At 41.7% G+C, this 26503-nt stretch overlaps 2 protein-coding genes across 2 annotated transcripts; both read right to left on the bottom strand.

Annotated features, from left to right (window-relative positions):
- Positions 1-200: 200 nt before the first annotated feature.
- g3bp1 (GTPase activating protein (SH3 domain) binding protein 1) lies at positions 201-6410 on the bottom strand. The gene is made up of 12 exons (XM_080526133.1): positions 6304-6410; positions 4792-4908; positions 4442-4523; positions 4088-4261; positions 3840-3930; positions 2989-3082; positions 2579-2813; positions 2001-2102; positions 1691-1811; positions 1320-1448; positions 1069-1178; positions 201-875 (listed from the first exon to the last, which is right to left on the bottom strand). Exons 2-12 carry the CDS (start codon positions 4884-4886, stop codon positions 636-638), a joined length of 1473 nt encoding a protein of 490 aa, XP_080382259.1. The 5' UTR covers positions 4887-4908; positions 6304-6410; the 3' UTR covers positions 201-635.
- Positions 6411-8618: 2208 nt separating this feature from the next.
- On the bottom strand, positions 8619-19518 carry sparc (secreted protein, acidic, cysteine-rich (osteonectin)). The gene is made up of 10 exons (XM_080525786.1): positions 19471-19518; positions 14396-14461; positions 14101-14196; positions 12361-12448; positions 11754-11875; positions 11145-11265; positions 10382-10515; positions 9971-10119; positions 9511-9659; positions 8619-9398 (listed from the first exon to the last, which is right to left on the bottom strand). Exons 2-10 carry the CDS (start codon positions 14450-14452, stop codon positions 9370-9372), a joined length of 945 nt encoding a protein of 314 aa, XP_080381912.1. The 5' UTR covers positions 14453-14461; positions 19471-19518; the 3' UTR covers positions 8619-9369.
- Between the last annotated feature and the right edge of the window lie 6985 nt (positions 19519-26503).

The following is a 26503-nucleotide window of genomic DNA, read 5'->3' on the forward strand; positions in this document are numbered from 1 at the left end:
AAGACTGGTCTAACTTAAGTGAAAGCAAATTACTTTCCATACTGGATTTAAGCCTTGGCAATGCATTTGTTCAGTGGTTTAAAATCCCAAGAAGTTTCACTCAATCAGGAACCAAGAGCAGAGTCAGTTTTAAAACAGTAAATCAAGTTTATTTAGTTCTCTCATCAGCTGACTTGTAGTTTCATGTCAATGAAGTGCATCAGTAGAAGGCAAACAGGATTTGTTACATGCTCGACGATAACCATTCATTCACAACCATGATTCAACGTAGCCATTTCAAATAAAACCATACTTGCATTTGACCTGAAAGACGGTGGTAGCAATACACAGGATTGCCCAAGCAGTAAAAACACGTTCCTTTAAGAAACAGGGAGAGAACGCGAAAACCAAACTCTGGGTTTTTCCGAATTCAAGTAGTTTTTACCCTTTTTTTCTTACGACAAATTCAAGTTCAGGATGAAAAAAAAGACAGGAGAAAGTCCAGATCGCGTGTGTGTGTGTGTGTGTTGGGGGAGATTGGGATAACATTCCAGAATCCCAGGGTAGGAAACAAAAAGCAGTAGGGTGGAGAGCCGTAGGTGTTACTCAGGGGGGAGGACTGGCTTCAGCAGGAGCTGGCGTAGATGGGTAGAACTTCATTGGCGCGGTCCCATATAGCGACCTTCACTGGGTCCGGTACCCCGTCCAGAGCCGAAGCTTGGTTTCTGTGCCACGCCTCCGCGAGTGGGAGGTCCCCTAGGTCCCCCTATCCTCTCACGGGGTCCCCCTGGGCCACCGGGGCCTCTGGGGCGGATGTCTCGCCGGTCTCCTTCCCGAGCAGAGCGGGTCTTCTTCTCCTCCACGTTCAGCCGTACGTCCCCTCGGAACTTAATGGGCTAGAAGATGAAGAGCTGTGTCAGTACATGCATTAAGAAACAGTAAAACTCCCCCAAAAATACATTTCTAGATTCAATGTGGTTGATGGTAAAGGAGCACTGCATATCATTTCTACAACTCCAAATAAGTATAGTTCATCAAACCAGTAGGCACCTGAAAACAATCATAACATTTCTTTAAAGCGATTCCTACCCTGTTGCTTAGGATTTTCTGCACAGGTTCTGAGTCGTCAAACACCACAAATCCAAAGTTGGGAAGCTTGCCCCCACTGTTGATCCGTAACTCCAGGACCACACCGTACTCTGTTGGAAGAAGTGGATCACATTACAGATACCGTGTGTCGATTAGATCACATTAGATTACCACCGTAACATTGAAAATATCGGTAAAACCATTCAACTATTCCAAAAAAAGGTCCACTGGCCATGCCAACAGGGACTTACGTTCGAAGAACTCCTTGAGCTCCGCCTTGTCCACGTCGTGGGGGACGTTGCCGACGAATAGCTGGTGACTGTCTGGATACCTCACCACGCGGCGGACCTCAGACTCTCCACCCTGCTCTCCTTCCCGCACTGACAGAGGTGCAACACGTTCACATCAGACCACATTAGGATGTCATAATGCAAAAAGCTGCAGACTGACCCAGCTTTACATACGACCCTGACAGTGGTCAACATGGAAAATCAGGAAAAAGTATTGGTCCATTTGGAGGTGCATTCCAATGCATTATGAATAAAAGATAGTAGTACAAATAGGAATTCCTGACTATAAAATAATCTATACTATATCTAATATATCCCTTTGTTGTGTGTACCTCCTGGTCTGGGCCCCCGGTGGACTGGAGGTGGACCTCCCTGCCTTGGTTCCCGCGGCCTCTGATCCCTCTGGGTTCTCTGTGCTGTGGTCTGGGCTTCTGCTTTCACCTCCACCCTGGGCTACAACAGCAAGACCACGACACACTCAATCACCCTCGTCACCTGTTGGCTACGGCCAAACGATACAGGGCATTTTGTATTCCCGAATAATCAATATTGTAGGTGTGGTCCTTACAACTGGCACATGATATACGTTAGGTCTCAGACACCGTAGGGCATTTTCACATGCAGCAGCGGCTGTTAGCATACCGGTGCTGATGGGACTTTGACGACGTGAGGGGGGATTCCTGAGACTGGGACTGCTCCGCTGGGGGGGAGGTTCTTACTGGTGACGGAGGCCCAGGAGAAGGGCTAGCAGAGAAAAAAGCGGACACGGTATTAGTCAACCAAATGAGGACGGCCGTAAATCGTAGTGGTGCTGAAATGGCCTCGCCTCTGGCCAAACTAACCGGCTAAAGCAGGTAGGGGTGGGCATCGACGATCGATAATTGATCGATAAGGATCTTGGTCGATCACAAAATAAAAAATTTGGTCGATCACAAAAAAAAAAAAAAAAAAAAAATTTGTGATCGACCAAATGTTTTATTTTGTGATCGACCAAGATCCTTATCGATCAATTATCGATCGTCGATGCCCACCCCTAAAAGCAGGTGACGGCTGGTAAAACCAAGATGGTGCCAAAGAAACACAAAATGGCGGAGAATTCACAATTTCTAGAATTCCACAGCCCAGGACTTCTGTACAGGTTTACACAGCCCATGACTTCTGTACAGGTTTACACAGCCCAGGACTTCTGTACAGGTTTACGTGCCAACATGTGGACCTACCCTGTTCTCTTCAAGGGCAGGGGGTGCAGGGTCAGCGGGTACGGGCGAAACGGGGCACTTCCCGTCCACCTGCTCCTCTGTGTGTGTCTCTGGCTCTGTGTCCAGCTCCTGCTTCAGCTCCACCACAGGTTGCTCCGCCTCCTCCTTCTCGGGCTCCGGTTCGGGCTCTGGGGTTACCACCACCACCTCCTCCTCTTCCTCCTCTTCATCCTCCTGCAGCCCCTCTGGCTCTGGGCTGACACACAGAGTTTTAATATTAACTCAACCATCTTCTCCTCATTATGGAAAAAAAACAAAAATCTGCATGCCTTTAGCTAGCCAGCATCCACATAATTGTAACATATCGCAATGATTGCAAGGAATAGAGACATCATAAGCATTTATCAAAAGAAAAGACAAGTTAAACCTACCAGGATGTCTGTTCGTAGAAGGCAGCAGACTCTCCCTGTGTCACCTCAGGGGAAGGTACCCTCTCTTCAATCTCCTCCAGTTCATCTTCAGACTCTGTAGCAACAAACAAAATGATGAAGTGCTTTTCCTAAAAAGCTGTTTAAGAGGCTGGGTCAAACAGTTTCTTCAGATTAATTAGGGAAGTGTTTTGTTGACAGTGTTGGGAAATCTATGACAAAACATCTGCTGCAATCAAGTTTAATTATATTTAGTCTAGGGCTGTCCAACTTTGATAACTTGTGTTTGGTCAAACAGTTTCCCCAGTTTGACCCTTGAAAGGTAACAGTTTTATTTTTTGGTGAGAGCATGCCATGGACTTTATTTACAACAATGGAGAAACAATGGAGAAGGACAAGCGAACAGACACACTGACGAAGTGTCCACAGCCTTGCAGCCTTTAGCCAAGGGCTTTTCAAAGCCACTCTGCATTTTCTTAGATGATCAGCCTCAGGCAAGGCACTGGACAGATTTGCTGATATTGATCAACAATTGAAGGTTATTTCCTACAGCAGGTGATGTGTAGATCAGTGATTCGGCACATGGTCTTGTCCAATCCCACCATCAAAATCCTGACATCTGGCTGACTTGCTATTGGCTAAGAACATGCTAATAAAAACATCTGACGCTGATGTGTTTTGTGTTTTCAACCCAGTGTACAGTTCTTCAACTAAAACCCCCCCCATTTAATTAAAGCTACATTTAACCAAACCAAAACTTTAATTAATTTGTTCTTAATCACAGGAAATAACTCTTAATTAACTAAATAGGAATGAAACACATCTGTAAATCATTTTAATCCTTCACAACTCACCTTCAGGGGGTTCTGAGTCCGAGTCGGCAAACACTTCATCTTGGTAGCGGAACACATCGTTGTGAACGTAGAATTTGTTTGCAACGGTGCCCTGGAAAAACACCACGAATATAAGAAATGTATATTTCCATAATGTTCTGAACAGAGCTGGCCCTTTCACCAGAGGACAATGGAAAAACTGTTGCAAGAGCGTGCGCTAGTCCAGTGTGAGAGACATAAATATCCATGTTTACAGCTGAGGAGCCTACCTCAGGGGCCAGCACAAATGTCTGCATGAATTTGCGCATGGGCTGCATGTTATTTGACAGCTCCCCCATCACTTGCACTACCACTCCCTCGTTCAAGGTCGCATGGGCATCCACATGTCTGATCTTGGTGTGGCAGTCACGGAAGCTCAGTGCCATGACCTTTTTATGGATCTCCTGTATAGGGGGGAAATTGCCTTTGTGAGTAATTCTGAATTCGGTTGAGAACACCAATCCAGCCTAGTCTGATTTAAATAATAGCATGGCATGAAATGCTGGTAACACCTAACGATCTAAGATGTTATGAAGTGTTTCTAGAAGTAATTGTAGACCTATGTAAGGACCAAAACGACTTACCGACTGGCCATAGACTGCTTCAACCGGTTTGCCATTGTTGTCCAAGCCTCCATGCACATAGGATGAATTCTTCCCATAGAACCTGAGGTGGGGAAATAAGCAATTCCTTTTTATGCTGCAGTGGTTTATTTTTGTTATGATAATGGTCGCATTCTGTGTCACAAATAGTGCAATCGCACTGCGAGATGTGTTTAACCTCTGAGGAACAGCATCAATACAATACATCAATATCCTGTCTTGCCCGGACTGACTACAATGTAGTAGGCAACCTGGTACACAACAAATATATTTGAAAGCAAATTACCATGGGCTGCATAGTGCCGCCTCGGGAGATGCTCTGTTCAGCTCACCTGTGCAGGTAGTCGGGGGCCTGGTTAAGAAGTGTGTAGTACTGTCGGACAAACTCCCGCCCGACGAGCTGGGCACTTGGCTTCTCCATCACCATTTCTTTGGTCAGCTGGATAGATCTAAACATAATATACAGCACAAGCATGTCATGATGGGGGTATCATTAACTTGGTCCAACTTTTGGACTATACGCTGCACCTGCTCAGACCAACCACCATCTGCTTCAGCACTGACATAGCTACCAGGACACAATCTCCTCCTAACCAATCACGTCCAGCTACAAGCAAACTTGCAGGAATTTGCAGCTGGCCCAGGGGCTGACTAGCTCATTCGGCACAGGGAGGTTTGCAAACCTTGGAATGCAGGGAACAAGCAAACGGTTCGCCAAACTTAATATGACAAGATAGATAGATAACGATGGCCAACTAACGTGTGTTAGGTCTGCAAAAAAAGTAGGCTGTCCCCAAAGAAATACATAAGCTGAAACAAAGACCACGCCATGAATGGCTAGGTGGCTAACTAGCTAGCTTACATCCATTTGGCATCCATCCTAGATACATCATTGACTGTAGCACATTAGCTTGCTAGCTTCAACATTCTTCCAACTGGTGTTGGTTACCATGTAATGAGGTAGCTTTGCTGGCTATTGTTCCTATTTAGCAGCGGGACAACGTAACTGGTTAAACAGTCAGACACACAACTGACAGGGAGACATGGATCGGGCAAATACTATTAGGGGCAGATCATATCCAGCACGTGTCGCCCAGTTAGCCTCAAAAAGCCAACTGGATTAGCAACAACTAATGATGCCAAACCTGCAAATACCACCGTCCCGATGATACGACGGAGAGCTTTGGCACAGGGAAGGTTAAGCTTTGCACTGATAAAACGGCTTCGGGGGAAATTAACGACCAAACAGGGCGAGCGACCTAATTCGGTAACTAGCCAGGATATTCAGATGGATGTGGCCAGCTTGAAGTGACCGTTTTAACACTTTATTTGGCTTACATTCTGGTGGGTTAGTGATACGTTTCTTGCTATAACGTTAGCCTCGTCTAACGTGTCTGCCAGGCAACGTTAACTATGTAAGGCTGCCTAAGATAATAGACAAATAAAGAGGCCAATGAAGGCTAATTGTTAGCTTAGCAGTTTAGCCCGGTTAGCTAGCCGAACGGACTAATCCCTAAAACGAAAACGTCATCGCACGCCCCATCTTTGAAGTTACATTATACACCCCCACATGTTTGTATTCATTAACATTAATGAGATATTATATGACAGGTAACCAACCCCGCATGGAAAATATGATTCATGAACGTACATCTTTTCCTTCGCATGGGTTTGATGCCGTTTTATGGAACTGCATATGTTCCATTCCATTCCAGCAATTACACCCTCCCCTCTCTGGCTAACGCTAGCTAGCTAGCATGGACAAATCATAGCAGATATACGCTTAAAACAGAAGCGGAAATGTATTTTTCTATATCTACCAGATGATATGAGAATGGACTTACCAAGAGTCAAATTGTTTAAGCGGTTGATTTAGAAATGAGTGATTTCACAGAATCACCTCCGCTCCAGGCAGGCGGTAGCTAGAAAGAGTGTTCTAGCGGCTTACAACGTGCTGGGCTGCCGGTCTGAACTTGGTGCGATGCGACGCAACCTAGCATGGATGTTCCACCCGAGAATCACGAGCCAGTGGATTTACAGTGTGGTTAATATCTCACCAATCAAATACTGTTACCAAGAAATGCCTCGTCCTACAGCCAATTGTTGTGGGCCATTCATTACCTGTAATTCTCTAGGACCAATTGAATTGGAGTAAATGTGGCGGTCTGTGCCGGTGGTTTGTTTAGTCTTGACACTCCGGATGCCTCACGAGGAGCGAACGCACCGCTGTTCTGTGTTTTGCCAGAGCGTCTTCTGAGGCCGAATGAAACGTGTGTTTCTAGAACAGTATTGACAAGGACGCATTGGCCAAAAGCTTATTAAAAACGTCTAATCAATCACCGTACATCCACTGATGTAGACTATTTCCAAAGCATATTACAAATAATATAGATAATCGCTGTTTCGTCTGTTTTTTGTAAGCACTGAACAGATTGCCCAGCATATTAATTTACAAGAGGAGTGTGCATTTGTAGTCTAAAATATTCGTCTCCTTACCATCTCCTTCAAAAGCAAAGATTCCTGGTAATTTACCCGTGTTTACAAATCAGGGCAAATTAAGGAGATATGCGCCTAAACTGTTTATCCACTTGAGGGCGACACATTCCATGTTGATTTTAACGTGACACCTATGGCAACACATTCTCAATAAAGGAATTCATTGCATGATGAGTATAAGGTTTTGACTTCTGATGTGAGGAGGAGGGGACTAGTCTATACTGTAGCACAATAAAGGGTGGCAGTGCCTCAGCAGGTAGAGCCGGCCTCAAATGATTGCAAGGTCGGCAGTTTGAACCCCGGCTGATCACATGTCGAGGTGTCCTTGAGCAAGGCACTGAACCCCTAATTGCTCGTATATGGCCAACCCCTTGCTAGAGCAAAAAATAGCAAATTACAACAATTGACTGACAAGTTGATTGCATGGCAATAAACCTATTATTATTATTATTATTATTATTATTATTATTATTATTATTATAAACACACTTATTTCCACACTGGTCACCAACCTCCCACTCCATCCCACCCTAACCTACCTTCATGCCTAGACTGTCTTGATACATTTGATAATATCATTAGGCATAACATTTTAGCAGGTCACCTGGAACTATAGGTCTATGATTGGTCAGTATCAATGGTCTGCCTGCAACAATGAGATTGAAAACTGATCAATGGTGCCATTCATATGAAGCCTATTGAACATCATGATAGTGAAACCTTCTGCCCTAAATGCAGATACATTTATACTTACAGTACTTAACACAACATAATGTTTCTTTACGCAAAAGAAAAGTGTCTGTACATTTGCCAACCAGGTATATTTTCACCATTTGTCTGGGTGAGGAAGGAAGGAGGTGCCATGTTCCCTTATGTGGAGGGGTGGTGGGTGGTGCCTCTCTGTGAATGAGGCTCTGCAGTTGTTTGAAATTCCTGACACTAGTGTCTGGCTGAAAGGGTAAAGATGGTAACAGGGTGAGCACTACTGCCTCTCTCCCATCTCCCATGGGACCCTTTTGATAGGAATATGTAGGCTCTTTCTTTTTACCAAATAAAGACAAGCCAATTTGATTCCCTTACATTTGAACAGTGAATTAGTGTTACTCTTTCACCGTATAGTGTTTGTCTTGCATAGCATAGGCCTATGGGCTCTCGGTGAACTGAACTAGAGGCTATGCTATGTGTTGTGGGTTCTGTGAAGAGACACATGAGTCTAGTAGGCTTCCGAAATATTTGCATATACCATAGAAATAAGTACTACATGTGTGTCCTCTACGATTCTGCAAACATGTGTGTTTCATAACAGTATTGTCCCATATGTTGAATGTAACTTGCAGCTATCATCAGCATGTTGTACATCTGGCTATGTGCTGGTAATGTGTTATACTCATATTGATTACTAGTTCATGTCAGTGATATTTTGGAGCTTATGTATGGTTTGGAGGCTTTATGTAAGATGTCAAAACTACTGTATTAAAAAAAAACATGCACTGGTTGGTAGATTTGCTTTCCCAATGACATATTTGTATATTAAGATTAGCTTAACCGTAAGATTGTTTTTGTCTGTATGAAAATCTGAGAGAGGAGAGATTAGAAATATTTTGAGGAAAGAAATACAGATATGAATGCATGCAAAAATATTTGGACATTTCAATATCTTTTATTTGTGGAAAGAATGATATTGTGCTCACACAGAGGCACAAAGTTAGAAAGGTCAGTAAACATGTTAGTGTGAGAAAAATTCTCAACCTGCGAGATCCTCTCCTCATGGAGTTCAAACAATAACGTCCTTTTATTGTGTAAAATGTCAGTACACTTAACATACCCTTGTTTGTAACATGGAACCTATATCAATAAAACAAACCTGAAATTTAAAGCAGTAGTCAAAGTCAATAATACTCAAACAAAAACAATAAACAGACAAAAAATTAGTCCACCACCAAAAGAGTGCAAAAACTAACATGGTTCAAAAAGCAAGCAGAATGATAATTTATTTAGAAACTTTATTTTTTTTCGATTTCACAATAATTTGTCTCCTCAAAAAATGTCAAATTTATGTTCAATTCAAGCCCTGATCAAGTCACAAATATATGTAATTTTTTCTCAACATCCACTATTACAACCCGTTCAACATACAGAGTCCAGTATTACATTTACATCTTCCAACACGGGCCCTCTGCTTTATTCTAATCTATCTGGTTAAAAGTCTTATTCATTTACACAAACAAGAACATTGGAAGTTGCAAGATCACTTTTTGTGATGGTTAGTACAAACTGTGCACATCTTTTTTAATATAATTTTAGTGGTATAGGTAGGTCGTTAAATTGCAATTAGCACCGTTACTGTGTTTGTAATTTAGGGATCAGCACCATGTCCCAAAAGTGACTAGGAGGTTGTCAGAGTTCTGCAGAGTTTAGATGACAAGGTCCTTGTCGACATCCTCTGAAAACAGAAAAGATTCCAAACATTAATAGAAAATAAAACAGTTTATGACTGTTCATAAATCAAAACAAGCCTTAGGATTGTGATTGGGGTGAGGGGAGTTGATACTCACGTTCTTTGATGCCAAAGCAGTTGGCCCACTCCTCCAGGGCAATGTACTTGTCGTTGTCAGCATCACACTGGTCGAAGAAGCTGGTGGTGCAGTGCTCCATGGGGATGAGGGGGGCACGCAGGGGGGCCAGCTCGGTGTGGGACAGGAATCTATATGAGCAAAGACACACACACACACGCACGCACGCACGCACACACACACACACACACACACACACACACACACACACACACACACACACACACACACACACACACACACACACACACACACACACACACACATATTGTTTATACATAAAACAGGCTATATATGTCCTGAATGATGTTTGTGAGAGACTTTGACATTATGACAAATCACTTTGATGTCTAATGGCTGGTCCCAGAATGGAACTGAATAAGGTAACACCGGCACACAGTGTTTTCACAAGAGGATGTTGAAACCATCATTGTCAACGTACCCATCAACGGGGTGCTGGTCGAGCTGGCCAAACTGCCAGTGTACGGGGTAGATGTACATGTTGTAGTTCTTCTCAAAGTCGTGGGCCAGGAGGTCCAGGGAGTGCTCCCCAGCCTGCAGCCTCTTCTCGTTCTCATAGATCTTCTTGATCTACAAAAACAAACACATTTGCAAAGAGTCTGATTTTAGGACGCTCTTATCCAGAGTGATTTTTTAGTCTTAAAGTGTGCATCATTTGATGTACGTCAATCATGTTTTGCTGTTTAAAGTGCATTATGTACTTTAGATAAGACATGATTTACTTTGAATGTTGTCATGAATTATTAATAACAGAGTAGAATCATTATGAAATCATGTTTTTGCAGTGGTCATAAACCATAAACCCAGATGGTCTCTGTGCTCGTCCACTCACTCTGAGCTTCTGCTTCTCGGTGACCAGGTTGTTGTCCTCGTCACGCTCGTAGAGAGTCACCAGCACGTTCTTCAGCCAGTCCCTCATACGCAGGGGGAACTCGCTCAGCTCCATGTCCACACAGGGAGCAATGACTGGAGGGACACACCAGCAAAAACACGTCAGAATCCGGAAACAGCAGAAACCATAAGCTTACAACAATGTCCACCCTTTTGCCACATACTGTACTTTTTTGACTGTACTTAACCTTATTTTATTGTAAGTAAATGACATTTAATGATTACTCTGAGTTTAGTATTGAGCAACAACATGAGCTCCATCTGCGCCATTCAGGCCTTCCACATTCTTCACAGAGAGATATACACATCCTTCACAGAGAGATATACACATCTTTCACAGATAGATATACACATCCTTCACAGAGAGATATAAACATCTTTCACAGAGAGATATACACATCCTTCACAGAGAGATATAGGGTTGTTAATGAGGGGATGAGCTGGGGGGCCTCATCTTCAGTTTAAGTAGGGACAACAATACCGTGCAGGCTCAGACCTGCCTGCCATCTTTATGTTGGGGCCTGTAAGGCGTGACCCCTTAGCTCCCACCCATCAATCACACCATGGAAGCTATCACCAGGGCTTTCCCTTTGTGACTGACTTAAATGCTAAATAGTATGAATAGTTCTATGAAAAACAACATGTCCAAGGGCAAGTTAAGGGATGGTGAGAATGCCTCAGTGGTGAAATAGGGTGTTGCTCACATTTGCAAGGTCCGATGTAGTCCAGGTGCAGCTTGTGGCCCTTCTTGGTTCCCTCCAATGCGCACTTGGTGGCGAAGAAGTGGCAGGAGGAGTCGTAGGTCTTGTTGTCGGTGCCACAAACCTGCAATTAAAATATGAAAATCTTTAATTTTGGTAAAGATATGTACAAATAAATAAATATATATATGTTACGGTACATGTGGGAACACGGTACATGTGGGAAAACTAGGGTTAGGGTTAGGTGCTAGGGTGCTACGGTTAAGGGTAGGGTTAAGGTTAGGGGTAGGGTTAGGGATAGGATTAGGGTTAGACATGCCAGCATGTACCAAATCGACGTAGCACCTAACCCTAACCCTAGTTTCCCCACATGTACCGTATTCCCACATGTACCGTAACATATATATATATATATATATATATATATATATATATATATATATATATTGTTTTTTAAGTTTAAAAAAAAGAAGCAAAACAAAATAATGGTCTTTTTGGAGATCAAAGTGCTATCATAGAAAGCAACAACTGGAACGGTATGTTCCCTAGGGAATTTAAAGGCCTAAGTAAGTAATTACCTCGGTTTGAACAATGTTTGTGATCATTACTCACATGCTCAAACTCTCCAACAGCAGCGGCGCAGCTTGTTGGGTCCTGGCACACACACATTGGGGTGTTGGTGTCATCGACCTCACACACCTTGCCCTTCTTGCAGTGGTGGGTAAGGCAGGGATCTACAATGTAGAAGAAAACAAAGAGAGAAACGTTTCAAACTGGAACAAAGTGTCCAAGTACTTTTAGCGTTCTAGCTAAGCGGTTCAGCAGATTGGTATTCCTGGCATTGGCAAAGAAAGCAAGTGGCTTTGCCCCTGCCACTTAAAGAGAGGGTTTTACTATAAAGCCCATGTAGCCTGTTGGAACACGTAATTATACCTCTCCCTTTTGAGACAGAGGCAGTCTGTTATTACCAATGTTTTCCTTACGCCATACACTCCACATCTCACAACACAGCTGTCGCAAATATCAAATACAGCTAAATCAAATGCCAGCAAGCTTCTATTATATTGGTAGTCTTCTAGAGATACACATTTTGTTTGGCGTCAAGGTAATAACCACAATTTAGCCATTTAGTTGGTTAGCTTGTCAAATGTTGTAAGGTAGCATGTTGTTTATGAGTCATACTTCTAAGCATTTGCTATTTTTGATGGTTACAACTTACTCTCGGTGAGAACCTCGTCTTCCACATCAATGGCCTCATCAAAATCTCCGGTCTCAACCTGGACTGGGTTGGCCCCTATCTCTACCTCCTGGGACAAATCAATAACAACATGGAGAAGTCAGAAATAGTACCTCCTTAGGTCTCAACACATTAATGGGTAAGGTGAAACATATATTGTCTAATCTCAACTGTAAGAATGCAGTACCTTGTATAGCGTGTAAGCTCTGGATGAACATTTTTAATTTTTAATTTTTCCATTTCTAATTCCCTTTCCTCATACCCACCCACCATGCCCTCCAAGGTAAACATACATCCATATATACATCCATCCATACCTGTGGTAAACAGTAAACTAAAGCAGTAATGTTTGGATGGACTACATGTTTAGAACTGACAGATGTACAAACAAGAGGGAAAAAAATACAATACATTTTAAAAGAAAATAGTACAAAAAAGGGCAAAAAGACATATTCTTTTAACATTAAGGTTTACTATTACAAGATCTTTATAACCATGGCCATGGCGACCCATAATCAAATCAAAGCGATCTACAACAAGCACATCCCACCAAGCAAGCAAACCAAGGCCCCTCAAGCGAAAGATAAAGTGTCTATGTCGTCTATGAAGAGGGACCATGTTATATAACTATTTCTGAAGACCCACGTATTGAGTACCAGATTTTTTCTAGTCATCACCTCTCTAACCCATTGTATAAATGAAGGTTTTTTGTTGACTTCCAGTTAAAAAGGATAAGACCGCGTGCCAGGAGAGAAGCAAAGACAATAGCATTTGTCTGATGAGACTTGTCACACCAAAAATGTTCCAGAAATTGTTCAGTGTCTGACATGTCAAAAACATGTGGCCCAAAGTGGCAGGGCTTTGGTGGTATCTGGGATACTTGGGGTTTACTGCAAGGTATATTTTAGCTGTTGTTAGCTAGCGTTCAAGAAATGTAATCGGTGAAGGACTTTGAACTGCATTGAACCATGTCTTATACACAGGGAAGAGGTATGGATGCGAGCTATGCTGTCCTCCCATATCTGCTCTGATATTTCTTCTGAGAATGTGTACTTGTCTGTTGCAGATTGAAGTGTCTTCTGAATTGGTTCCAGATTCGAAGAGAACTTTTTACATTGGGATTTGTAATGTGGGTGCCCGGATTTAGAGGTAGTGGAGAGGTCAAAAACGATATTGGGGAAGTCTGCATGTAAGGTAGCATGTATTTAACACTTTTGGTACCAGAAAGTAATCTAGGGGTTAGGGTTAAGGTTAGACTACCAATTCTCATGACCAATGATTTACATGTTGGTTTCTTAATAAAAAAGGGAAATAAAAAAAGGGAGTAACCAAGGAGTCCACTTCAGAGTACAGAGTGGCCTATGGGAGTATGCTTGTCCAACAAACAACAAGCAGCTGCATCCACATGTGGTGAAGCTATGAACATGTAATGGCTTCCTCTGGGCTATATATAAGACCTGTGGGATCCCAATGCCTCTGGGCTTCTACATGACAGGAAATGGTCAACATTCAGAAGACAATCCTCTGCTACAGTACAAGCTGTAGAGATGGCATTCTTTTGTGAGCATGTCAAGAAATGCAATCTGAAAAAAATCCTTTAGCCTCTTAGACTGCCTCTGTGGCCCAGTTGCGTGTTCATGTTTCAAAGTATACCTAAAACAGCAGGCCAACCAAAAACCCTTGTGAGGTACATAGACATCTGGATTTGGGAAATTCACTGACCTCCACAATAGACTCCTCCTCCACAATAGGCTCCTCCTCCATAATAGGCTCCTCCTCCACAATGGCCTCCTCCTCCACCATGGGCTCCTCCTCAGTCTGAAGAAGTAAAGATGCAAAGATAAGCTGTGACACTCATAGACACACATCCACACATGCACACGCACGTGCACACACACACACACACACACACACACACACACACAAACACACACGCACACACACACACACACACACACACACACACACACACACACACACACACAGACGCACGCCCACTTCTCAAAGGATGACTTACGGGAGCGGCTAAGGCGTGGCCAGCCAGGCACAGGAGGAAGACGATCCACATCCTCATCCTCAAAGTCTGAAGAGACACAAAGATAAACAGTTACACACTGTTACACACACAAAGATAAACAGTTACACACTCCATCAACATGATGGCTAGCTCTCGCCCATTTTCCTGATCAATTAGTTCCACATTCAGAGAGCCCATTTGAACTATGACGTAGAGGCCGACACAGTCCAAACATTTACTATGTCGAATACAACTCATGAAAGCACAACATACAATACTATTGGGTGTACTGGCATGGTCATCCAGTTTCACACAAAACATCCAATGTCCAGTCTGTTTACTTGGAAGACATGACCAAATTGTTTGTGGTTTGTTTGATTGACCCTCTCAGTTCAATTGGGCGTTAGCATAGCTGAATGTCTGCATGCTGCTCTTGTAGGCCTACTGTATTACAGTAATTGATCACTATAATTTCTCTAGGGAGAGGCTGAACGTATATGTTTCCATTGCACACTTGTTTATTTACTGCAGCCTTTAGTATTAACTACAGAACAGCAGGAGATATGTCCATGACCTTAGACTCCCTTTAGACCTGTTCTAGATGCTTCCACTGGATGACTTCACATGGTGCTAAGTAGAAGCCCTTAAGTCCCTATCTGCAGAAAGGCCAGACACAGTGACCGACCAAGATAAAAGGTAAGGGAGTATATCTTTATTCTGCAATGCAAAACCCCTGTCTTTCCCCTTCCTGAATAGGCCTTGTGAAGCTTTTGATGTGAGGTGCTCTCTCCCCTGTAATGGATCTGTCTCGTCTGAGTCAAAATAAGATAAGGGCCCTTTGTCTCCTAGTACACTTCACTGACTTCTCCCTTATGGCATTCTTGCTCTTTCCACCCACAACCACGATAGTATACTTATTCCAGACATACATTGATTATGGTTGAAAGATTAAAGGAGGTCTACCTAGAGTATAAGGGTATTAAAGTGATGCTATCAATGATGTTGAGTGGTAATAGAAAAAAAAGATGGCGTACATCAAAGCTACATTCACTTTGTTTATGTGATTTCTGTAATCATGCATTTTCATTTGTAGGCTATTGAGGATGATGATGATTATCTTCTATCTTCGTGAATATAGTGCATCCTGCCATTCATACACGAAGCAAAATAACAATACTGATATCATTGGAGAGACCTCATTTGGTACATTTTTAAGTAATCAAATCATCATACAGTTTTATTTTGTTTGCAATTTAGTGAAGGAATTTGAACCACTTCAGGAAGAAAAATAATTTGACAGTCTTCCACCACATTTTCAGACATGCCTTGGCAAAATCCATAATCTTTGAGGAGTGTCTGTGCAAATCACTGCCTTGAGGGCAAATTGATTTGACATTTAAAAAAAACACTTCACTTGGCTGGTTGCCAGGGCTTGAAAACAGACAAAAACGGTGAAGACAGTAAGCTTTGCATACCGGGAACTGAGTACCTGGTGTTTTTTAGTCTCAGACTAGTCTCAAGCATCATATTTTATAGTTTTGCCCTTTTGCTTATCTACAAAGCTCTCACTTTGGAATGTTGAATTTTCTGCAGCATTAGTTTTATGGAATGTGGCAAGGAGATACTTCAAAACAGCCAACTTTGCTGTTGATGAGCAGATTCTGCTTGGTGTAAATCTCACCAGAACTGACTAACAATGTGGCTAGCCACAACGGGAGATGTCAGGGCAGCCATGCCAACTCAAGCTGTTCCTTTCCCCATTGATATCCGTTTATTGGAAAGTGAGAAGAAGGGCCCAGATCTGGAACTGAGAGGTCAGTTTTGGGCTGCTTGTGCCTCTGCATGGGTTTGGATGTGGAAAAATACAGTGACTCTGGCAGAAGTTGCAGACGGGTGACGTCTCCAAAGCTGTGCACAAGGAACGTTCTCTCTACTTTGACAAGAAAAAAGGTGTTTTTTTGCCGGGAACAAACATATAGGGGGTGTGTCTGTGAGCAAGACCAATGTGAGCCCTTCAGTTTAGGAAATACTACAATAATCTTCATAAAATGTCAGTATTTGTCTTGGAGAGCCACTGTGTTCTCATCTAATGCCCTTTTTAACATTCATATTTAGTCATTTTTTTCTGTAGCTTAGCCGGATGACTGACATAACAGCAAAACAAATTATTTTATTTGGAAAGCACCACTCATAATCAAACAGGCCAGGGGTAAGGGAAACTCAGTGGTGTATAAAGGATTCCTTTTTTCGTCAGGTATTTAATTTGGGAGGTTTGTTTGGTAAGCAAGTTGTGAGGCGTAAACTAGGAGGGAAAACAGCTAGTGCCGATCTCAACATTTTTCAAAGAGACTTTCAACGGGGCAGGATTAGGGAATTCTTTCTGCTTCTCCATAGTGACATAACAGGTGGGTAAACGTTCAAGGATCCTCAGAAACATTAACTAGGGACACATTGACAGCTATACATACAGTACATCCTTGAAAACATGGAGTAAACAAGTAAACACTTGCCAACTCTACTGGTGTTTGTTCCCCAAAAACCTCCAAAGAGAAATAAAACACTATTTGTTCTAACAGTAGTAGTGGTAGTCTTGGGGAGTCTCATCAAATCAATCTCAGATTTCACTTTCTCTGGCTTCCAGGGCGCATGTATTATGTAACAGGTGGTAAGCCACCTGTCGCAGGACACCTATCCAATACAGAACCCCCTGTGTGATGCTCAAAACCTGCTAAAAGTACATTTCAGGAGCAAATTCCACGATCACATGGTATTGCCTTGCCCAATCTTGAAAAGAGTTCTTTCTTTGAATAGCAGGTGATACATTCAATATAATGTACTTTCTATGAAATATGAGATCTCCATCAATGGGAAAAAAAGAGAAAAACAGAAGCCAGACAAAATATGTTTTTGTATAGGTTTCTATAGATACTCATGGGCCATTCTTATGCTGCAGGAATCTATAAGCTGTCCAAAAAGAGTGGGGGGGATAGCAGTAAATGGGTCCATGTAACCCGAGTTTAACGTCACCCGACCTTTAAAAGGTATTCCCCATCCCCCATCCGAAGTTTCTCTTTCTCTCATAAGAGGTTGTTTCAAAGCATTTGGCTTCAGGTGTTTTCACAGATTTGAGTGAATTGAACTCTCTCTGTAACTCAATATGTGACTAAGAACTATGTGTACTATGTCTCCACCCTTAATCCTTAATCTCCCCCAGCACACACACTTTAAACACACCAGTCTAAGTAAGAACTGCTTATTTATTTCACATATTTGAATGACTTCAATTCATGAATCAATTCACCCATAACTTAGCTAATAGAAGATATGTGACAATCATGTGTTCTTCTATTGTACTTGTGGTATACTTTTGTTTCTTTGATGTGTTCATTACACACATTATGAAATCTGTGTGGTGTATGTTTGCCATTTACTGCTGGACACAAAAGGGCTTTTGTTATTGACAGAGGGGAAACCACTCTGTACACTAGATACAGGCCCCATCCCTCTGGGCGCGTGGCTCTGAGCCAGAGGAGTGTCACTGCTTAGACAATACACTCTTGCTTCCTTCCACCTTTTACAGACAGTAAATCTGAACCTCTCCCTTCTCTGTCCTCTCCTGCTCTCCCCTGCTATCACACCCATCCCCCTGTTCTTTCCATCCCCTTGTGATTTTGCACTTTTGGTCAGTCGGTTGTTTCCTCAGTTGAAGTGAGATCTTTGCCACTTTGCCACTCTGCGGTAATTCCACAGTTTTTATGCTGACTCAAATGTTGGATCTCCATGGCATGTCCACGTCACACTATTGGGGAACCGATGGCAGGGGCACAATAACGCCTTCCTGTCCTGGATTAGGCGTTCTTTATGGTTGCCAGGCAGTCCCACATTTCCACAGTCCCTTTTCCTTTTCTTGGCCTGGATTAAACTCTCAACAACAGTAGGTACCTTTCAGCGGACAGAACCAAACAACCTTTCTTTTGGGTAAAGGATCTCTCTCATACTAATGCATTTACTTTTACTAAAACGTACTAAAAATACCTAAAAGTCAACGAATATGTGAACAAATAGTCCATTTAAAATGTTGTTGTTGTCAAACCCTCATTGCTCACTGTGGAGGCTGGAAAGAGAAAGATATCCTATTATCCTATGCCTAGAAGCTTTGCTCACTCAAGCTTTGCTCACTCGAAAAGCAGACAATTACAACATAAAAATTGCAACATAAAATCGAACAAAACATAGTCAGATATTCTAATTACAGAGTCCATTACTCATTCATGACTGTTTGTATACAGTAAAGAGCACGGTATTTCATTCACTTTCCTTTGTTTTAATAAAGTAAGCCAGTGTTTTTCATTGTTTTAGAAGTTGCCAGATTCTCTGCGAATTCCTCAGCAGCAGGCAGACAGCGAGCCAAGTCTGATAGGCAGTGAGGAGTCAGACATCTGCAAATCTCACAAAGGCCCTAAACAGCTGGTGGGGATTGCCATGGTAACATGCATTCCTTTTGATGGAAGTAATTGGGGAGGGAGGGAGGGAGATGTTTGAGAACAGTTCCTCTCAGGCTTTGTGGAGTCCCATCCCCCTCGCCCCTGCCTTTCCCAGCCTTCTCTCACTCCTCCTATTGCATATGTGGCACACAATTGGTACACATTGTGCTGGTCCAAAAAAGAATGCCAGAACTGGTTCCGCAGTTTGTTTACATTTGGAACGATTTTAATGAAAGAGTAATAATGCACAGAGCAACTGTCTGGACTGGATTTCAATATTGCATCTGTGTAACTAAATGTTGATTATAGTAGTGTTCAAATGTTTAACTTATTTATATTTGAAGTTTGGACAACACATGTTAACTCTTGCACAATGTGCAAATATGATAGATAGATCACACAACATACGATCATGCAAAACCTCAAGATTAGTGCTCTTTTCCATACCCTCAGGTATTATAAATCACTAACCTGCAGAGAATACATTTTCAAAGGTAAACATGGTTGACATATCAGAACAACTCAATACTGTGCTGTTAAGAAGGGCTAAATGGTCAATCAATGGTTGGGGATGCTCAGGAATGGTCTTACCTTGTATTGCCTACACCGAGCGGAAAAACCAAAAGAAGTCAGCTGTCGCAGGGGCCTGGGACAATCTAATAGCAAGACAAGTTCACACAGAAGACATTTGCAGTGGGCAGGCCCATGTAGCCCCCCCTGACCCCTCCCCTCCTTCCTCTCGGGGTGGGACGGTCCTAAAATTAACTCTATGTTCCCACTAGCATGTTCCTTAAGCATTGGTGTTGTACAGGCCCAAGATACCTTTTCAGTTCTACTTTTTTATGTTTTTGAAGACTGGGTAGATGTGTCTGCTCTTCACAATTGATTGTTGGTTTGGTCTTGTGTGGAGAAAAAGCCTGCAGCCAAACTGGAAACCACACTGAGATCATGAGGCAAACCTACTTTGCTCAATTGATAGTGTTACAATAACTAAAGGTCCGTATTTTGGTGCTCAAAACTTCCCCCCTATAAGTGATTTGGTATACTGTATATTAGAGCTTAGCACACATTTGGGCATGCATTGTACAAGTTCTACTGTCGCAGTCTGAAAAACCTCTTGAGGTATTTCAAATCAGAAATATATTCTATATATATATATATATATATATATATACATCATATACATTTGATGTTTGATTGTGTAAACTTGATGCATAGCCCCTTCTCTGCAATGTCTGCTTCTACGCCATGGTGTTTATAACTGTGTAGGGCTGGTGGAAAGCCACAGTGACCAGCTGCGGCCATACCTTTGAAATAACCGTGGCTCATGATCAGTATCATCTTGGTTCACCCCAACCAATTATCAGTTGTCATCCTTAGGATGATATACAACCACTGCCTGTCATTAGGGTGTCTTCTCCAGACAAAACTATATGATTACAGAAATTAGCTAGTACAGGGAATAAAACCATTGTCAAATTACCATGTGTGAGAATGTGGTCAGATTTTAAGTATTGATTAATGTTAGTCCTTAGATACGGTTATAATTGAAAAATTGTTCATAAGAAGAACGACATTGAAATTGAGCATGTTTCATTTGGACTATTTACATATGTTTTAGTTGAGCAAATTACATAATGTATGTCAAATCTATCAACAGTTTGTTTATCAGAAAAAGTCAGTAACTGAGTGGTACACCTTTGACCCATCAATAATACCTGCCTCAACATCATCCAGAAATAGTCAGGTGTGTTTGTTTGTTTCCTATAATATCTCTGAGGTGGTTGTGGATGTACAGTATCAGTGGTAGATTACTAATGCCTGTTCCTACAGTGCAGACCAGACCAGCGTCTAGAAAAAAACATCTGGATGAGACAAGGGAGGAAAAAGAACTACTCTGCAACGTGGCATTTTCCATTCTGGCTTCTGCAGATACTTAAAGCCTGACCCGAATGCATGCGATGACGTAGGAGGAGAGGAGACGTAATTATACTTGCTCTCATGCCCTACAGACGTGGCACTGTCTGTATCTGAGGCAACAAGTCCTCGCAGAGCTGCACAGCTAAGCTGGAATGAAGTGTATAATTGCAATTATGAACGTTCCCAGTAGCCTGCAGATGACTGTATGGAAGTTTGACTATCATGCCAAACTACCTCTTCATTCTCATAGTAGTAGGCAACCAATAAACAGATGTAATGGATAGATGACAGAGCAGTTTGCAAATTTTTAAAAGCCTGTCACTTCTACTGCAAATGGACATCTTCAGTAGCTTATAGTGTTTATGATATTAGACTCCATCGAAAGGTTGACAGATGTATCAGTTTACGGTTTTATTTTGTCCTTTTTTCCAGACACACCTGCATGTGAAAAGTACACTTTAACCGCGGGGATCTGTCTAAATGAGGACCGAAAAAAGTTGAATCCTGCAGCCAACATCAAAGCTTTCACCACCATTTCCTCTATAAAGTCACACTGGCTCTAAAAATGATTACTACTACTGTACCGAGAGGGACAGAGGCCCTTTTTAGGCTGATAGATGTTTTGCTGGAAGCTTAACCCCCCCAGCTCAAACAAAACAACAGCACTATAATCAAGAATCAACATTGAACTGTAAAATCAAAATACAACTTATGAGTTTTTGGGGTTTTATAAGCTTCTGAAAATATAACATGTGTAAATTATATGTTTCTGTTTGTCCGTCTCAGTGGTAAACAGCAAAAGAAATCCAGTGAACTCTGATTTAAGCAGGGCTATCTAAAATATATACAGTATATATACCTCTCCCCCCCCCCCCTCACTTTTTTATCTAATCTTACTACTTGACATTGTGTTTGTTATGGTGTTACAGGAGAGGTCGATGATTTTGAAGTCCTTCAAGGCAGACAGTTTGACTGACCCCACACAGTGACATCAGGGACCTACACTGATTGGCAGTTGTAGTCTATAATTACCCTTCACACAGAGGACACCCGGTGAGACCGCCATGAAGTCTCAACAGTGACCTCACATCTTCAGGGTCACATCACTATATTTCAAGTTATACTGAGAATAAGTGTACAATTGAGTATGGGTCTGTATCAACATGTTACTGTATGGGTCTGTATCAACATGTTACTGTATGCAAATTATATTTCTTGGCAGATCTTCCATCTTTTTTTTCATTTTTTTTAAAATGCCATGGCCAAGGAAATAACAGCTATAGGCTAGATATATGGGTGCATACGACTGTCAAACATACAGTGGTCCAAATCACCAAGCATACTGCTGTCTGACAGAAATGATGTTGCAATTAGTAATAATATTATCTCTGACATTTGCCCTTACACATGTACAGTATAAACGACACTGTATAAACATCCTGTTACTTAATGATTATGTAAATATTTATGCAGTTTGTGTGGAATAAAGACCACCATGAAGGAACAAAACACTTGCCATCGGTACTATGTTCAGCACGTGAATACAATGTTGTTAATAGAGTATTTACATAGTTACTACACAGGTACCGTATGAGCCATACTAAAGCAGAGAGTGACTGCATTATCTTTTCATGATATCTTTTAAAAAAAACATGGCGAGAGACTAATAACTAAGTTATCAGTTTGTGACGTTAGAATTATAAGGTTCTATCTCCATTTTTGGTCAAAATTGAGTTATTTACATAATCTGATCCATTAGGTGTTTATTAATGCCTGTGTGGTGTTATTTTTAAAATGTTGAAATGTTTTAGTTAGTAATTAATAAAATACAAAGGTTCCATCACACAAAACATAATGGAGTGTAAAAACTTTGACGCTCAATATCTCTGAACTACCCTAAACGGAGATAGAACCGTATCATTCTAAGCTCACGAGTTGCTGCAGGGCTTGCAGCTCCACTAAGTATCGAGGAACAGCAAATACGTAGTTAGGATCAGTGGAGGCTGGTGGAGGTAGAAATGGGAGGATGTGTTTGATACCATTCCTCACTCCATTCCATGCATTACATTGAGTTTGTCCTCTGATTTCTGTCTCCACGGGTTAGGATTGTGATGACGTGTACAGTATAGGGTGGATCACAGTCTGTACTCACTGTTCTGGCCAGACACTTTGGCACACATCCTGCCTGGACAGAAAAGACCAAACAGGACGTTCAGCCATAAAAGTGAAGTGCCCTTTTTGTTGGTATTAATTTGGAAATTCTTAGTTACTGGAACATTACAACTGAAATAGGGTTAGTTTGGGTTAGTTTGAAGGAATACAGTGTAGATATATAGACATTTCAACAGTTGATTATTGACTACATTAAAGGTGCAGTCTTTTTATTTAAACTTTAAAAGGAGGACTAGATTGAGATATTTATTGAATGTGTCATTATGTCCATGTCTATTTCTTACAGGGGTCAATGCCAAGTAGTGAGGAAATGAATTTGAGCAGACACAGAGGAGCAACCTTGACACAAATTGGTTTTGTGATATTATGGCCCTCTGACAGTGTATCATCAATCTAGAGGACACTTGTGAAATCAGCAGCAGACAGTTAGATAAGGTAGATGACAAGCACGTTTAGGAGTCGATTTTTTTTACTGCCACATTTATTCCACCTATTCAATTAGTGACAATGTCTGAAGCATTGTTTAGAATTGTTTTCCATGTATAAATTCAGTAGCCTAATTAATTAAGAACAGACATCCAAATGAGGTGCTGCTGACTAATAGGAAAGTGTACCAAAACAACAAAAGGAAAAGAGTGTGCAACTTTGCATATATAAATTACAGCAAAACAATATTTAGAATTTTAAGAGTTGGGTACAGTGGAGAAAAAAACGTGCATTTAAAATGTAATTGTAACATTTCTCCAAAAGTGCTTTAAACTGCTGGAATGCATCAGCCGATATGATTGCTCTTGCCCCTACCTGTATAGCATGCAAGTGTGTACATGCTCTCCGTCATGTTGAATGACCTTTAAATAGCATTTTCAACATTTTCCCTGAACAGAGGCACATGTTCCTACCCGTTAGGCTAGGTGCTGAGGCTAGGCCTATGTCACATAGTTACAGTATTCAAAGAGGTGTGGCAGTTGCTCTAAATTAATTATTCATACCCTAACCCTAACCCTATTCATTATATATATATATACAGTATATATATATATATATATATATATATATATGTTACGGTACATGTGGGAATACGGTACAACTAGGGTTAGGGTTAGGTGCTAGGGTGCTACGGTTAGGGTTAGGGTTAGGATTAGGGGTAGGGTTAGGGTTAGGGTTAGACATGCCAGCATGTACCAAGTCACCCTAGCACCTAACCCTAACCCTAGTTTTCCCACATGTACCGTAACATATACACACATTCCACCCATATGTGCTTGTTAAACTTCTCATTCCAAAACCATGGTCATTAATATGGAGTTGGTCCCACCGTTGCTGCTATAACAACTTCCACTCTTCTGGGAAGACTTTCTACTAGATTTTAGAATATAAAAATGCTGATTGCGGGGATTTGCTCCCATTCAGCCACATGAACATTAATGAGTTTGGGCACTGATGTTGGGCGAGAAGGACTGGCTCGCAGTCGGTGTTCCAATTCATCCCAAAGGTGTTGGATGGGGTTGAGGTCAGAGCTCTGTGTGCAGGCCCGTCAAGTTCTCCCAGACAAAACTCGGCAAACCATGTAATTATGGACCTCACTTTGTGTATGGGGGCATTGTCATGCTGAAACTGGAAAGGGCCTTCCCCAAACTGTTGCCACAAAGTTGGAACCATACAATTCTCTAGAATCGCATTGTATGTTGTAGCATTAAGATGTCCCTTCACTGGAACTAAGGGGCCTAGCCCAAACCATGAAAACAGCCCCAGACGATAATTGTGTCCACATACTTTTGTCCATATAGTGTATTTATATAACCCTAACCCTATATATATATAAACAATGATATACACTATCTAGTATAAACAGTGTACATTATTATTATCCAGGTTTTTTAAGGTTTTCATCCCTTTACTGTTTGTACTGTACTGTATAACTGTATGTATTTTACTTAATATGTGCAAAATCCGTCATTCTGTATGTTGTGGGTTGTTGCCAGAGGCGCCTCCTCCATTATGAGGCGCTACAAGGGGGCCAAGTGTTGGTGAGTGTCTGTCTGAGCATTCTAGGGGCCAACTGACTGTGATCCTTTTTAAAGATGAGGCCCTGATTACAGAGGAAGAGGAGAAAGAGGAAGTCTAAACAAACTGCTGGCTATGCGTGTTACCTTCATAGTCCTCCTCCCAATCTGATCTCCCCCAGTCTCCTCTGTCGCTCCACTTTATCAGCCCTATCAGGCATCCCAGTCCAGAGGACATGTTTTCAGCGCAGGAATGAAAAGAGAACCACAGTGTGTGCAGTGCAAGCCAAAACAAGTTGTTGTTGAGAGTCAAACATTCCACATGACCAAGTCGTTTGCCACGGTAGAAAAAAGGGCTCAAGACACATCATTAGCTGTGACAATATGTTTGCTTATACAGTGCACGTGGTAGAGTATGTACTGTACAGTACATATTGCTTCAACAGCTGCGTCTTCAATTATACAAGAAAGGAAATACAGTATATTGCAGTAAATCCACTTTTGAGCCAACTGTATATTTATCTCAGCACTCAATATGTACATTTACCTTAATGCTCGATAGCCCCCCAATGTGTTTCTGTTTCCCTTGGCTTGGCCTACAGGATCTAACAGGCCCATTTCTCTCCCCAGAGGAGGACAACCTGCTGGTCAACTCAGGACAGGAGAGTGAGTGTTGCCTCCTTCACATTCTGGAGCTACCTCGGACTTCTGTGTGATATTGAAAAAGCCCATTTTTATCATAATTAATCAATTCTAATCAAGTCTCTTAAATTGGTAAACAGTCCTTGGTAAAAGGGAATTACACAAGGTAAATTATATTGAAGATGATTAAGGTGGTTGGATTATGCATCAACTTGTTTTATTATTAGCTGATACATTTAGTCCCAGTTACTCAACATTGTTTCAACATTTAAAATTGTTTAATTCTGCATGAGAAAAAAAATTGCCTGATTTCTATAAGCATTTAAAAATGTGGACTGAAGTGTTCCATTCCCCCTCTACATACAGTAACATGTATGCTGCTGATGACAACAATGACAGCATATTCACCGTGTATGTGGTCAAGATACGTATATGCCCAGCTGATGGTATCCATGTTTGCTAAAATCACAAAGGCAATATGTTTAGATTGTCAATATCACCCAACCTCATTTCAACTGTGATATAATCAGTACACACCAATATCTGCTAGCAGAAACACCATCAGATGCTGTCATCAGTGACTGAAAGAAGACTGACCATTTCATCAATTGTAAACTAGAGAGAATCTAATGGAACCTCAAGGATGTCCTAAAGATTAGGCTAAACCATTTGACTAGAGTGGTTGAAACAATAATGTTTTAACAAAAAACATACCACAGTATGGCATGAGGAACCCTGTAACAGCGATGACAACCATAGTGTCTGTCAGGTTTGTGTTGTTCACAATGTGTCTCTGTGCTCCATTATGGCTTGGGCGGCTTGGGTGGGTGAGCTGTAATTATATTAGCTATTTTGTGGAGAGAGTGCGTCAGTATACAGTACATAAT

Source organism: Nansenia antarctica, assembly GCF_963989245.1.
Source record: "Nansenia antarctica genome assembly, chromosome: 3".
Lineage (NCBI taxonomy): Eukaryota > Metazoa > Chordata > Actinopteri > Argentiniformes > Microstomatidae > Nansenia > Nansenia antarctica.